The 16,608-nt window shown below is 38.1% G+C and overlaps 1 protein-coding gene across 1 annotated transcript in view; it reads right to left on the reverse strand.

Annotated features, from left to right (window-relative positions):
• LOC106535158 (protein phosphatase 1B) overlaps window positions 1–16,608 on the reverse strand; it is a gene marked incomplete in the record, with an annotated part of 21,920 nt that overhangs the window by 2,904 nt on the left and 2,408 nt on the right. Inside the window, 4 exon segments of the mRNA XM_014032092.1 lie at window positions 3,943–4,001; window positions 5,993–6,104; window positions 6,259–6,376; window positions 8,643–9,482. Of these exon segments, the coding sequence (XP_013887546.1) occupies window positions 3,943–4,001; window positions 5,993–6,104; window positions 6,259–6,376; window positions 8,643–9,470 (1,117 nt within the window).

Genomic DNA, 16,608 nt, shown 5'->3' on the forward strand with positions numbered 1-16,608 from the left:
CTCCGGAGGACCCGGCCTGTCGTTTTGGACACAGCCATAGTCCACCAGGATGAGCCAACACAAAAGTCAGAGACTTCACATGAGATTTGGGCCATCTTCTGGGGGAAAAGCAGATTACTTACTACTCGTGAGTGCCCTCTCTAATGGGGAAACTTTTTTCAGGGATACAAACGTTTTCAGAACACCGGTAGACGGCAGCAATTACAGACGAACATCGTCCCGGTCACACGCTAATGTCATTAGTTCGTTGTCATTACTAGGTGCAGGACTGCTTTTTTCCCCCTTTTTTCACATCATGTCGCCTGCCTGGATCTGTTACCATCTCGCTCTGAAGAACGGAGTACTGCTTTTTACGATGGTCTCATTTCCGGACTCAGGTATTTTGTGAATGAAGTCGATATTTCAGTTAAAATACTTCAGTAAAAATATTTATCCGAATATAGTACTACCCCCCACTTTATGGATGATTTTATGGATTTAATTTTATGTATTATACATGAATACGGTAACTCTGTAATTTTTACTATTAATTATCTTGCTTAATTTTTTGTGCATGTTTAATCACTCGCACAAGTAGTCTGTTTTCAGTGCAATATTGTACATGCTAAAATCAATGTTTATTTGCATGACATACGTAGTAGAGCTCTCTTTTTGTCATTATTTACATTGTAGCAGTGTTGTAGCTAGGTTAGCGGCAACAATACAATTGCCTGTCGGCTAACTGGAATGCAGTTTCATAAGGTTTGTTGGGAAATGACATCACTACCATTTACCAGTTCCCAGAATACGATGTAAACGGAACGCAGCCTTACTGTGTATTTCAGTTGAACAATAAATAAATCTTATTACCATGAATCTCAAGGATTTTTCACACAACACCTCAGTCCTGGACTGAGAAGTGTTCTGGATTGGTGTGACTGGGCCAGCTTCATCTGTGATTTATGAAKGGCCAGAAGGAGCTTCAAGACGGACTGGTCTGTGAGGCCATTTCAATGAACTGTTCCATCAAAGAGCCTCCAGCCTCTGAGTTTCATCAACTTAATTAAGATTACGCTACTTTTTCTTTCTTTTACTCTCTTCCACAGTTAAAAAAATAATCATTTCCACTCACTCTTACACAAACGATAATCAGCCAAAACATTATAATTTAATAAGTCCCTTATTTGCCAATAATACAGCTCTGACAAGCCAGAGAAAGAAAATAAATTTAAAAAAAGCAAAGGCAAAACAAAAGAATACAGAAGTTTGGGCTCTGTCAATTGATGAGAGAAATGTCAAGATTGAACCTGTTTTTCCATCAGTGCCATGTGATTCCAGAAGATTGGAGGCCAGGTGTGTTCTGAGCCACAACACGCTCTGTATATATTTTTTTCATTTATAATCGTYGTTGGCACCATAAAGCCAAAACAAGCTGGTACCATACAACGATAACCATCCCCTGCAGGCATGAACAACAGCGTCTCTGTAGCAACTCATTTAGTGCAATAAATTATCATGTTTCTGCCTAAACTGTATGAGTAATAGCACATTTCACTGCATCTAAAAAAACAACAGTATTGCTTTTAATGGTGCAAAGATTCAATCAGCTGTGTATCCACTAGTTTCCTGAGAAGCTTACGTAGGCTGCCATGACAGTCACTAGCCACAGCCCTCACCCACTGTTCGCTTTTTCCGGTGCGCAAGAAATTCATTCATTCGGATAGTTATGATAACAACAAATTTAGTTTGTTTTTGCTTTAACTGGCAGCTTGAGCAGTTCAATCATGAGTTCGTGTTCATCTTGTGTATTTGTCGGCTGCCACAACAACTGAAGAAAACTGAGAAATGCTTTATAAACATTTTGGCTGGAACTTGATGTAGTGGCATAGCGTCCTACAAACTGCACTTTATGCCGACGAAGAAGGATGGTAAACTAACACGGCTGGCAGCTTTAAATCTGAATAACCCACCAAAGAGAGTTTGCTTGCTTTTTTCATTTTATCGACAAAAATTCCCATGGATATCATATTCACTTCCATCCAGAGCTAAGGCTGGTTACTGAAGGCATCTAGTCTGAACCACTGTGAGTCAGACAGCTTCCAGCAATATCAACTAAAACCCTGAATCTGTACCTGGTGAGTTAAACTCTAAATGTTGTTTCCCCTGTAGCTATTTAATCATGTAGTTCTTTGCTTTTACTGAATGAAAGCCTACGGTGAATGGTGTTAGCATCAGCACTAACTACTGTTAGCATGTTATTTGCAACTAATCTTAATTTTAAAGAAATATTTTGCCTATGGTTAGTAGCTGCATGCTGGCAAAACTACATATACGGCTTAATTTAACTGTCTCAATTCTGAATAAGCTCAGAATAATAAACAATCCTCAACTATGTGCTATAATATTTTGTTTACATCATGGCATGTTTAAAAGACGAGCTTAACAGCGCCCAGGGGCTATAAAAGTGTCCGGTTTGTTTAAATAAAAAATATGCTTAAAAAGTTATTAGAGTCAGTTTATTTATTTTTGTTTAACATTTATTTAAAATGACTGCAGCTCTAGGAAACCCAGTTCATCTCTAAAAGTTACTAACGAACTAGCACCCAGTGAATTTTATGTTTAGAATAAGGGGGAGAAACCGTCTATTCACAATACTTTTACAATATTACCGTATTTATTCGTGTATAATACGATCTCATGTATAATACAACCCGCCCTTTTTTGAGCTTAAAAAGCATAAAAAATTTAATCCTCAAACTACCTCCAATTTCATACAGACTTCAAGATTTTTCCGGCTTTGCAGTCTTTATACATATCAGTGAAATGATCATTGGTCTGTTCATTTTATTTTAACAACATATGTACTAAAAGGTATTTTGACAACAAATATATATCAGCTGTAGCAGCATCATATGAATTCTGGCATTTTACACATAGTCCACCAGGATGAGCCAACACAAAAGTCAGAGACTTCACTTGAGATTTGGACCATCTTCTAGGGGAAAAGCAGATTACTTCCTACTCACGAGCGCCCCCTCTGGTGGGGAAACGTTTTTTTCAGGGATAAAAACTTTTTCATAACACAGGTAGATGGCCATCATTACTGACGAACATGTGTTTGTTGTTGTTRGAGGAGCGGCCCAGTCACACYCTAATGTCATTAGTTCACTATCATTACTAAGGTGCAGGAATACTTTTTCCCCCCTTTTTTCACATCATGTCACCTGCCTGGATCTGTTATCTCGCTCTGAAGCATGGAGGAGTGTCACAGGTAAGCTTGTTTCAACTGCTTTTTACAACGTGGTCTCATTTCCGGCATTTTGTGAATGAAGCCGATATTTCAGTTAAAATACATAAGTAAAAATATTTAACTGAGCATAGTACTACCCCCCCCCCCAACTTTATGGATGATTTTATGGATTTAATTTTATGTATTACACTTGAATAAATATGGTATTACAATTATGAGGGGCTTATGAACATTTTACTTCCAGAACGGTTGACATTTATGATTTTGCATGTGTGTGTCTTCGGGGAAAGACGAGGTAGTTGATGTCAGTGGTAGCTATTAGCCAACATCGGGACATAGCTTCATCAGTCCGTGAGCAGTGACGGCTGAGCCACTGATAAAGAATTGTCCTCGCCGCTTTTTAAAACATCCTTACAGTATAACACCTCCGATATGTGGCCATCTACGCCAAATTTAAATGAAAAATGCTTTGATAAAAGGCGAAGGTCTATGCCCCTAATTATAAACAACACCGCAACCGGAAAAAGAGAACAATGCTTCCACTGTGAATTATGGGTAGTGGCGCGAAATCAGGAATACTGTGGATAAGCTGAAACTGTGGAATTACTGTATGTAAATGTAAATAAGGTGTTCTTGTTTGAGTAACTTTTGATGCTGAGATCGTGCCGAAGGGGGASAGAGAACAAGTGACGGTCCACAGAAAGTTAAACTCACCCCTTCCTCTTCTCTGTGAGGGTTCAGCCTGTTGTACACTGCCTCTATCACGCTCCGTCTGCAAACACAAGAGAACATGAATATAACCCGAATTCTGTTGATTCATGTTTGATTGAAAGCTTATTCCAACTAAAGCACATGATGCACACAAAAAAAAGAAGAAAAAAAAACTGAATCTCTGGATTCAGAAAGCTCTAAAAGATTTGATCAGGCTACAAATATCCTCCGCTCAGAATGACTAAATTATTCTTTTTATCAGTGAATCTGCTGACTCTTGCTCAGTCACCTTTTGAAAATTGAGGAAATGTGACAAAAAGGGAACAAAGCAAATTCACAAGCCTAACATGGCATCTTTAAATAGCTTTTAGACAAGACTAGTGCTGTACCAAACGATTATTTTCTAATCGATTAATCTAACGATTATTTTTTCGATTAATCGATTATTCTAACAGCAAATCTATAAGTTATTCTGATGTGAGTGCACTGGAAATTTGAAATGTTTTCATCAAATTAACAAGAACAGTTCTTTAATATTGTAATATTTTCTGTAATTGTAATATTATTGTACTTGTAACTGTAATATTTTCATGAAAAACTCACCACTCTTATGCCAATACGGTCGCAATGATGCTTTTAGGTACCGAAATGGAATTGCATGAACATTCACGTGGTGGTTATGTAATACAGTGAATCGATAATAAAAAATCTGCGTCGACAAATTTACATAATCGACGTCATTGATTATTTCAACTAATCGGTGCAGCCCTACTTGTGACGTCCACGGCCTACCCCAGTTACCACTACTGTGCATGTGCGCCAAGGACAAAAAGGCAGATGTGGCAGTTGAAGGTGTCAAAGCAGTTTGGAGAGGAAAAACAAAGAACAAAAAAAGYAAACGATTAATCGATTATTAAATTAGTCATCGATTATTTTAATAATCGATTAGTTGTCGATTAATCGATTAATTGGTGCAGCCCTACACAAGGCATGAATACTTGCTATGTTTACATTGACATAAGTAATAGAAATAAACAGTCAATCAGAATAAAAACGCCCCAATCTGAATATTCTGATCTGGTTGAGCTTGATCAGAATGAAATTATAATCTGAGAGGGGTGGTTTATGCTGATTGGTAATGTGAACGGCGTGCATTTAAACACTTCTGATCATTTTACTCTGGCTGTGGAAAACTGTCCTGACTGTYCGCCCTCCACCTGACATTTGTCCACCTGCTAGATGGAAATAGCTAGATGCTAATATGTCGGGGAAGCAAAACTGGTAGGTTAGCGATACATTTCTATTGGAAACTTTGAAAAAGCTCAAAATATTCAAACGCCTTGATGGTGGAAAGTGTCTCCAACATTATTAAAACCTGGTGTGGGTCCATTCTAGGCGCTCAGAAGACACAGAACATTATTTTTATGTTCATCTTGGATGTATAACTTTTTTTAATTAATTTTGTGTCCATATAAACATTAAATTTGGATTATTTAATATGAATAAATTTCAATCCAATTGAAGAATTTTGCACATGTAAACATAGCCATTAATATTATTTAAAACATATAAAAAATAACAATTTTGAAATCTAGGACTCTGTAAAAGGTACAACTGACATTTTAGACTTCGCACATTTAGAAACGAGGTCATTTTGTGAAATTAAAGAAGAAAGTTACTTTATTACAATAAATAAAAATGTATGTATTCTTTAAAATAAAACAACTTCAGGATATATTTGAAGCTACACAACAAAATAATCATAAAACCACTGAATGCATTTTGATAAAACTGTCAGAAAGTAATGATCGGATGTACATCTACAACGGATAAACTTCTCAATTTAAACTCATTCAAAATGGTTACCACAGCTAACTGACCTTAGCAAACACAATACCTTTATACTACAGATTTTGAGCTTAAATTTTATGTGGTATTAGCTGAGAGTCATTCCCATTACACATTGTTTCAAAATAGGCATTCCTTGAAGAAAATATGCTTTTATTATATGACTGGTATGAGTGTAAATAATACAGTTTTTGGTATATTTACTTGCTGGCCAGGCCTCCACCAGGTGGAAGGTTAGGGATGTTCTCTGAGGCAATGGTCCTTAGAACAGACACCAGGTCAGGGACTCCTGCCTCTCCACAGTTTCCTAGAAGCTCTACAAGCAAATGCAAGTAGAGAGGWACAGTTACATCACAGCGTGGTAATATTATCATTTACTGCACACTGAGTTAGAAAATTCAGGTGACACCTTTTATCTAAAGAAACTGAAAACTTTACAGATGAATGAGAATATTAAAAAATTTGCTGACCCTCAACGCGAGTTTCTAGATTTTTATCCAACTCTTCTTCCTTCTTCACGGCCTCTTCTGAGATTTTGGGAGCTCCTGGCAAACACACCAACACCACGCTCATGTTGTCCCTGCTCCCCTGCACAAAGAACACACACACACACACAGGCATCACTCACTGTACAATGCAAGAACATAAAAACTAAATAGACTATACTTCTTAAACCAGTGTGTTACTATCAGTGTTTTGGTTTACAGAGTCTAGAAGACACAAAGAATTTAAGACAGAATGTTTCTTGTTCTTCGACATTTACAGTATTTGTTGATTTCTTCTGTTGATATTCAGCTGCTCAGAACACCAGACGGTGTATGTGGTAATGGATAGCTGCTGGTTAATTTATGTTGACTAAGAGTTAAGCTTTCCTTTTTGTCATCTTTAACTTTAAACTCCAAGAAAACTACGGTAAGAAGAACTTGCGGCTATCTCGAGCAGTTTTTTCCACTGAGATGTTCTTCAGCTTGTGTGTGAAATACAGTCTGAAAGTGTGCCATTAGTTCAGTCTTATGATTATGGTGTTTCACAAGTTCTGAAAACAAGAACTTTGCACCCTGCTTTGCAACGTTGTTATAGTTTAGTCTTGTCTAACAAATTCAGCATGACTTTTCTTCGCAGTGGCATGCCGCTACCCCTCCCTGAAAGCCGAAATTTAATCCATACCAGGCTGTGGCATGTTTCGAGCTGTACAAGTCAGCATTACATGCATATAAAATGTTGAGTTCAGCTGCTGGGAAACATGTTGACCTAATGATGTTCGATAACTAGTGACCACAATTACGCAATATTTAAACGAACAAGAAATCCTRGTTACTAATTTTGATCTTGACGTTGACCGTAGAAATCTTGACTAATTCTTGCAGCTCTCCATTATAAATACACCTAACGTTTACCAGCATTAAACACGGTAGCTGCTTATTTTCTGCCTGGTGGCCGCTGAATGACCCAGGACATCTTATTAGATATCTTTAATAAGACACACAGTGACATAAGATAGACTCCAGGCCTTCAGCAAAATAAACCGTCATCCTCTCTCGCTACACTGAAGAAGTCAATGTGGTCCTAGTAACTTCCTGTAAGTGTCTAGGGACACATACATCACAAAAGACCATGACAGCAGAGACGATTTATGATCCCCTGTAGCTTTTACTTGAGATAACCCATCCAGTGAAGTTAAAAATAACTTGTCTGCTGTGCGTGCGCCCGTTCTTGGCAGTATCACCAAAACAAAATGAAAAAACACACAGAAAACAAAAATCCACAATGAGGACCAGTGAATGAAGTGAGTGATTCATGTTTGATGCTTGAACACAGTGCTTGGGAAGTCCAAAACAAAATTTAAAGCAAAGATTACAATTTTTACCTGACCTTTCATTGACATATTTTTATTAAACCAACTTAGATGTGTAATTTGTTTGTTTACTCTGATATAGTTCATTTATTATTAAAAGTGCTAAAAAAATATCTAATTAGATTTTTTTGTATTTTATTCCTTTACTATAATGACAAATTGAAAAACGTGCTTAACATTGTCAGTCAGGTGATTTTTGTGTTTGCAAAACAGCTCTTTCTGAGATGCAACTAAAAAAATATAAAGTTTTGTGTTAAAGATGCTAACCTGCAAGTTTTGTGGTACTCTATCATTAGCTGCGTTTCCATTGACCATGAAAATGCACAAATTAGAATTTCGAAAATAAATTTGCTCAATGGAAACACGTTAATTTCGAAAAAATATGTTTTTCCACAAAATGTTTTTGTGCTAGGATGAGGTGGTATTTCGGCCATTTGGAAATTGGTGTTTTTCGCAAAACTGCAATGGAAACACTTTTTTCGCATCACGGGAGTCAAGTGATCAACCGGCTGTTCCTACTGGCGAAAAAGACGACGACGAAGAAGATAACAGGAAGTAGAAGTAGTAGTAATATCACAGAAGTAGTAAAATAAAGTAGTAAACTCACCAACTACAATTTCACAAAAACACAGCATACGTAGCCGTTCTCAAGTAGGGGCTTGTCGCTGGAAAGCCTCAATAATAGACGCCGACGTCTCCTCTGATGATGAGCGCTAGTGTCGTGGTAGCAATATGCTATGTGTTTGTAATAAAATAATATGTTTGTAATGTCTTATTGCGAGAACAAACGTATTCAAACGTGACTTAATAGCATTTCTTACTTAATGGAAACACTGCAGTTGCGAAACTGTTTTTTGACATTAACAGAATATCAACAAAATTTTGCGCACATTTGCAATGGAAATGCAGCTACTGTAAAATAAATGTCAAACTAAAGAAAATGGCATTTTGTGTAAACTTTGGTTCAAAATGTATATTACACATGGAAAGAGAACTTACCTTGTGAAGACAGGTGTCCACCACTGAGTTACAGACCTTCTCCAGGTCGTCACAAACCTGCAGCCGTGAGCGGACAAACTCACACAGCTCTTCGTTGGACATGACATCCCAGATTCCGTCACACGCTAGAACCACAAACTCGTCTTCGACTACCCTCTCCAACACGCAAACCTCGGGCTCAGGGCTCACCAACTGCTCCGTGGGGCCCTTACCATCCACACATTTGTAGTCGTAGTCCCCGAGGGCCCGTGACACGGCCAGGGAGCCGTTTACCCTTTGGATCATGACTGAACCGCCGGCATTCTGGATGCGCTCCTTTTCACGAGGGTTGCAGGGCTTGTGGTCCTGGGTGGAGAACCCCACCTTGCTGTCTCGACACAGCACGGCCCGCGAGTCGCCGCAGTTAATGAAGTAGAGGTGAGTCGGGCTGAGCAACACGCACACGGCTGTCGAGCCGCTGCGGTCCAGGCCCTGCCGCAGGTCGGCAAAGTTGCGCATGTACTCGTCAATGTTCAGGAAGCCCGAGCGGATCCCGTCCTTAACACCCTCCACAGAGCTGGGCCCGGAACCGAACTCAGCTCCTCCTGACAAGATGTGTTCCAGCAGGTGCCCAGAGCAGTAGTTGGCCACTCGGGAGCCTGCATGGCCGTCATAGACAGCAAAGAATGACCAGTCAGTGAGTCCATGGGGGAGGCCCACCACAGCTGTGTGGGCGTCCTCCATTTCCACCCGCCAGCCCTGCATGGAGCTCAGGCCATAGCGTAGCCCGTTACCATCACCATGGGCACTATGCTTCTCTGTCTTCGGCTTGTCCAGGAATGCACCCATTGCTGCCTACAACTGGAGATCAGAAGAGATGAGAAGAGAAGAGACATTGTAACTTAACATCTCACGATCATCAACAAAGAAACAGTATTTTACCAAGTCACACTGCTGTGCCCTAAATACAAACAGAGCAAATGTGATCAAATCAGAGGAGGATGTCAGCCAATGGGACATTTTTTACATTTTTGTAAAATACAACTAACTTAAGCATGGAATGCTAAAATGTTTTTTAGATTTTAAACAAATTTAGAAAGCCAAAATCAGAATACTTTTTTGATACTTGAAAGAAATTACAGTTATTACAGCTGCAAACGTTCGAGTAGATTAAGGAGGATGAAAAATAAGTACACTAAAACAAAATGGTAAACAAAATAAGCACATTTATGGATAAATAGGCAGTGATTTGGTATGAACAGAATGTATGCAATGTAAAATATAAAGAGTATTGTTTGGCAAGATTTGGTATAAATATAACTCTATGACAGGGCTATTCAACTAAATTGTTCCGGGGGCCACAGTTACTGCAGGTCAACAGCTCAGGGGCCGAACATCCAGCAATTAAAGTCGTTATGCAAATAAACTAAAAATTACAAAGATCTGTTACCTTTGAAAATTTTTTTGCTGTATTTTATCGTGAATACAACATACAGAACCCTATAAAAGTAGTGATAATTAAACAATATCAAAAACAAAAAGAACACATTATGCCTCATATTTAACACAAATATTATTTTGACATCTCTGACTTGCCAAATTTTCAAACCAATTTTATTTTCATTTTCTTAGTTTTATCTTTAACTGCTTGTGATTTTAAATGTCTTGAGTGTGCATAGAAATGATTTTTACCAGCTTCTAGTCAAGATTCTGACGTTTCTGTAGGTATCAAACATATCTATGTTTAACTAAAAGAACTTATAATTATTGAAGTAGAAAACCAGATGTTTGGGCCGAAGAGATGAATGAACCAATTGGCGGGCCGAACTTTGGTCACTCACGGGCCAGCCCTGCTGTATGAAGTATACAGTATCATAATGTACCATACTAAAAAAACATTGTGAAATATATACAGTATTACAGTATATTCACAAATATACTGTAAACTATATACATTAACTCAAAGTTAATGACTGAAAATACACAGTTCAAGTAAAAAACATTGGTATCAGTAGGTTTAAGTACAACTGTTATGAATCAGTGGCTCATTCTTACTGATCAGTAAAGCAAATGTAGGTAATAAAAATGTTCAATTTCATCACTATTCTAATTAAGTGTTCTGTTTACTGACAAGCTTTTTTTGGAAAAGACTGACTCCAAATAAAAGGTATCTAAAAAACAATTTTATGGAAATGCGAATCAGAAGTCATTTGTAAAAAAAAAAAAAATCAGGTAATGTAATGCCCACAAATTGAGACTGGAAATCTAAACAGTAAGAAAAGAAGTGACACAAAAACATCCACATTTTTTTATATATCTTATATATAATTTTTGTATTTTCTTTTTTTTTTGACCATTTAACCCTTCTGTCTCATATACACATTCAACTGCCTCCAAAACATTGACCATTTGTATAAATATTGATGCTGCAAAAAATTAAAAGGAATAAAAAAAAACACTCAAAAATATAAGTTTTATTTAAGCTTTACTTCCCACGAGTATGCATGCGTCATGACAAGCATGTGCCCAAAAAAGGCTGTTACATGCAACGCCTGGTTTCTGAGGGAAGGTGTGTGTGTGTGTTTGTGTCTGCTCTGCGCATGTGTGCAGTGTCACAGTCCTCGCGCGTGAAAACAACGCTCTATAAATACGCCGGGCTGGTTCAGATTTCACGACCGGCGTGAGACGGCAAGGACAGACCATTCACTTTTTTTACCTTCTTACTTTCCTGCAACATGACAAAACCAGTAAAGCATTTCTCGCCATTTCTTTGAGGTTGCCTCTTTTTTTTTATGTTCGAATGTTTTCACTTGTGTCTGTGTGAGAAAATAAATCTGTAGCATTCACCAGCAGTGATTTTCTCTAAAAATAAAACAAACACATGGCCATTGCCTAGCGACCGCCCACCCCGCCGTGCAAACATCCAGGCTAAGCTTCATTCAGCGACACCCACCCCACCTCCTGTTGCCTTTCTCTCACATGCTTAAAAAGAGGCGCACACATCTCAGCTGCTTGGCAGAGAGAGGAAAGGGGAGTTGCATCATCCAGCCATTAAAGCACTTGCAGCAGCCAAATCCTGAAAGGTGTCATGCAGACTGCTAGAAGACACCAAGATACTGTGAGATTTCACTGGCTGCCCATGATATCACACATTAATGAAAAAAAAAACACACACACACACACACCCTCTCACAGAACAGAAATGCCTCGAAAATATCTCTATTGTGACATCAGACAGAAACTAGAAACTCCCAACRGCTTAACCCTTACAAACTGCTGTCATTAGCGCTGCAACCACAGGCCGAAACCAACACCCCCGATGTGAGACACCCGTCTGCCAAAAACCTCTGCCTTTCGAGAGGGAAGTGGAACGTCAGAGATTACATAATGCTGCGGAGAATCCAAACGCTGTTGAGAAAAAAAAAAACGAGCACATTTACACAAAACAGCTAACGCTACCCTGGAAGAAAAGGATAACACCAACAGCCTTTTTTAGGAATAATGTGGTAAAAGAAAAAAAAAAGTGTGCTGAAATTTTTATGCAAATTACACCCCCATAAATGGTTCAGAAATAATCAGAACTAACGTCTGTTTTCTTGTTACCAGGATTAGGCATTTCAAGCAAAAAAATAACCTTTTAAAATAAAGACATAATTGTTCTTTAAGGAATGCTTATTGCKTGCGATTTAGACTGTGCTCTAATGGTCTGAGGTAGAGAAATGAGAGTTGTAGCTGTTTCGGTCTAACCTGGACATTAAAGGCGATCTCACAATATTGCGAAAGACTCTCAGCTACTAACATCAAATTTGAGCTCAATAAAATAGGGCTGCAATAATACATGTACCCATWTCAAACTGCTCAATACAGTGCTTTAGGTCCAATACACACTTGTATCAAACACAGATTTTTTTAAATTTATTTTATCAACTTGTCTTCTGAAGATGCTCTGTGTTGAAGGTTCAGTGGATCTGTGTTCGACTATTCCACCTAGGCTGCATTTTCTAATGCAGATCCACTGAGAAACTTGCTGTTTTAGCAACATTTAAATTAAACAAATGTTCATACTTAATTTAAATAAATTACAAGTTCAAAAGGGCATGGAAATTTCTCTTTTTTGTATCGAAAAAATATTGAACCGTGAGATTTAAGTATCGAACCGAACCAAATCGTGAATTTTCTGTATCGTTGCACCCCTACTGCAAAACTATCACAATTATATATTTTTGTCTTCGCTAAGGTTGCTTCACTAGTTCGGCCATCTGATGAGTGAGTTAACCCTGAAATAATAATTCAATGGAGAAACTGTGTTCGAAAAATTACATTTCTTAACCAAAAACAGACAAATGGTGTATTTTGACGACATATATTTAAACACCTTTTTTTAACCCACATGTATAAAATAGTTACAAACAGTGACCTAATGGAAAATGCTTGATAAATATGACATAATCATGTGATATTTTTATGTATTTACATAATGAAAGGAACTATGAGAAAGCAGCCTAAAACTGTAAAAACACTAAATAAAGGTTTGTGGAGCAGTAAGAGGGAACTACAGAGGATATACAAGTCATTTTTTTAATCACTGCATCTCAGAACAAATTATAAAATGTTTCTAACATGAAGAATAGATGCCCACATTAGAATGAGGGCGTGTAAATGGTCCGTAGTCTTACAGGTGTTTATCTTAAAGACACACCTTCCACTTATATCTCCTTACACACCTTGATGGAATGTTGTAGTCGTTTTTTTTTTATCCCCTCAATCTGATTTTCTTACATAACATGGGCTCCTGGTGAGAAGATTGTTATACTTTCCCACACTCATGCCCAGTCATTGTGGGAGCGGTGTTTTGTGAATATGCAAAGGTTTAAATAATTTCCTCACCGCATCTAAATGAAAATCACCTTAGAGAACTGCAAACAATACTAAAGAAAATGTTTCAGGAAAAAGATCAACAATATACGTCACATTCAAAAAAAGAGATATTGGATAGTTTTAAAGACCAACACTTGAGTATAACTAATTTAGCTTGTATGGTTTGAACATCGTGAAGAACACRCTACCCTCCAGGTCTAAAATCTACACTAAGGATAAATAATAGTTGTCAATAAAATGGTTTAAAATTGCCTGCCTTCATTTCAAAAGTGTACTCTAGATTAAATCTTAAAGCAGCTGCCAAGGTGGGAACAAAGAGGGTCGATGTGTGTACAATGTGGGCACCAAAATAATGCGCACAGTCTAAAATACAGTTTTGAAAGCCGTGCACACAAAAATAGGACARGATGTTGAAAACTGGCCCTGTTTACGATTTGCTAGTTGTTTGGTTTCAGTTGCCCATAATTTTTTTTATTATTGTATTTAGAAATTTATTCATTTTATTTGTAATAATTACATTATATATACAACAAAGAACGAAAAACGTGCAATCAAAATAAAATCAAATAAAATGAAAGGCAGCAGAAGAAGAATAAATCTTCAGTGATACAGCAAACAAAAAAAAGCTACTTTCTCACAATTTTAAGTAACCAACTGGTCTCCAACAGTGACATACTAGCTTATCTAACACCAAAAACTACAAGATATATAGCTCTACAGGATGGGTGATATGTGTAATTTTTGATTTAGGATAGAGCTTTCAAAATTAAACATGTATAAACTTAAACTCTAAAAAGGAAAAGTTATTTAACAAAACGTTAAATTACTCTTTCTAGTCTTTACGTTTCGACATTAAAAATACATCAGTAACTGAGTTTATCAATCCACCAARTATAACACTGATGATATTCAACTTATTAATACAGGCCTGTCACGATAAGTAATAAATCAATTAATCGGATGATAAATTAAAAGGAGATCTTTAAATTAAAATGATAATTGATAGATGATTATTTTCATTTGCCTGCTTGTTTGTTTTCTTTGAGTCTCCTTCTGTTCTACTCCTTAGTGTAGGGAGGAGTGAACTCAAGCGAGGTATTTGCCAGGAGCACGGTCTCATAACCTTTGTAGCATWCGAGCCCCGTGAACAGACATTTAGCTAAAGGAGTGTCTTTGGTTTTCCGACGACGCCTCAAAATGCCCTCAGGGCACATTGCCAAACCTTGGGTTCATCAAGTGTTTTTTTTTTTTTTTTTTTTTTTTTTTTTTTTTTTTGTCTTTTCTTACTCTGCATAAATTTCGCAAATTTCCGTAAACTTTGTAAGCAGTGTCTGGGTGACCACAATTATTTTATGAAGCCAGAGGAAGACGCATCGAGAATAAATTGTGCTGGCCTGGATAAAGGAAGTGGGGTAGCAATTTTACAGCTTCAGAAGATGTTGRGTGTTGTTTTCCRAATCTCTGGTCCAGATCAGTTCGTAACATTTTTTTAACGTACGTAAATTTCATAAACTTCCAGGTTTGAGGGGGTACATATCCTTAATGGTCTCCAGACAATTTATAGTACAGCAAAATTAGCTATCATGYCAGGCCTACATCAATATTTGCATCTTAATTGGCTTTCTATAAAAGAAGCAGAACAAACACACAGCACGGCCCACAGCTGAAGCAATTTTGAGTTTGCTTATGATTTCTAATGATGCTAAACCCATCAGCATTGTCAAACAATGACCCGTGAACACCAGAACTTCGGCTTTAATTTGCATGCCCAGCTCCAAGTAGAAAATCCAAAACAGGGATGACACGATTAGTCGACTAGTCATGATTGTTGTCGACTATTAAAATCGTCGACTAATTTAATAGTTGATGCATCATTTTGTTTTCTAATCTAACTTTGTTTTTCTCTCCAAACTGCTGCAGAACCTTCCACTGCCACGTCTGCCTTTCTGTCCTTGACACACATGCACGGTAATGGTAATTAGTAGGAGTGCAACGATACTGAAAATTCACGATTCGGTTTGGTTCAGTACTTTAGTCTCATGGTTCGATATTGTTTCGATACAAAAAAGAGAAATGTCCATGCCCTTTTTATCTTGCAATTTATTTAAATTAATTATGAGCATTTGTTTAACCTGAAAAGTACAGCTTTTAAATTAAATGTTGCTGAAACAGCAAGTTTCTCAGTGGATCTGCGTTCGAATACGCAGTAATGCGCGATATAAACGATATACGGTAGAAACWATATAAATTTGTCCTATGATAGAGATCTGTAGTCTACCGGCCAACCGCGCAATTGTTTTTGATGATGTAACCAGCTGGAGTCAAAACAGAGGAAGCGGGAAGCAGCGAGGCTGAGAGCGCAAATGAAGAGGGGGAAAAAACATATCCGGACCTGGTTCGGGTGTGTGAAAATGAACGCCGAACTGTTTATATATTTACATGACGGCGCGTCCACCGGTCGGATGCCGACCGACCACACTGCCTGCTGCGGGAGGAGCGCGCGCCGCGGCATATGATGCAGCGAGGCGACTGTCAGTGCAGGTGAAGTAGTGCTCCAGGACACACAAAAGCTCTGAGTCTGGACCTCGTTTCTCCTGCGGTCATAGCGCGATGACGCACGGCCGAATGCGCACGCACTCCGCGCCCACTCTGCACGCATTCCAAAGCGAAACTATAACTCAGCCTCTACTGTCTCCTTGTACAGCGGAGAAGCGCTGTGGGAAAGGCTGACAGTCAGACTGTCTTTCCAAAAAAAAAAAAGTAAAGCATAAACGGGATGATTGGCACCCCGCCGGAGCACGCACAAATTAAACACGTGGAGTGCAGGAAAAATAATCTGCAAAGTGTGTAGAAAGGAATAAATACAATTTGTTTTGCCACCTTAAAACGAAGCAGGTGATTCCAAACACAACATCCAATGGATGCAGATATCTATTACATTAAAGTTATTGGGCCTCATGCAAGAACATGTTCGTATTCTTCTCCTAAATTTCTCTTACTTTTGTTCGTACAAAGTGTTCGTACGAACATGTCACGTCAGATTCAACAAACTCTTCTATCTTCTGGAAACGTGCGTAAATGAGCTGCGTAAATTCCACCTGTTCTATCC

This window comes from Austrofundulus limnaeus, unplaced genomic scaffold (genome assembly GCF_001266775.1).
Source record: "Austrofundulus limnaeus strain Quisiro unplaced genomic scaffold, Austrofundulus_limnaeus-1.0 Scaffold1373, whole genome shotgun sequence".
In the NCBI taxonomy this organism is placed as follows: Eukaryota; Metazoa; Chordata; class Actinopteri; order Cyprinodontiformes; family Rivulidae; genus Austrofundulus; species Austrofundulus limnaeus.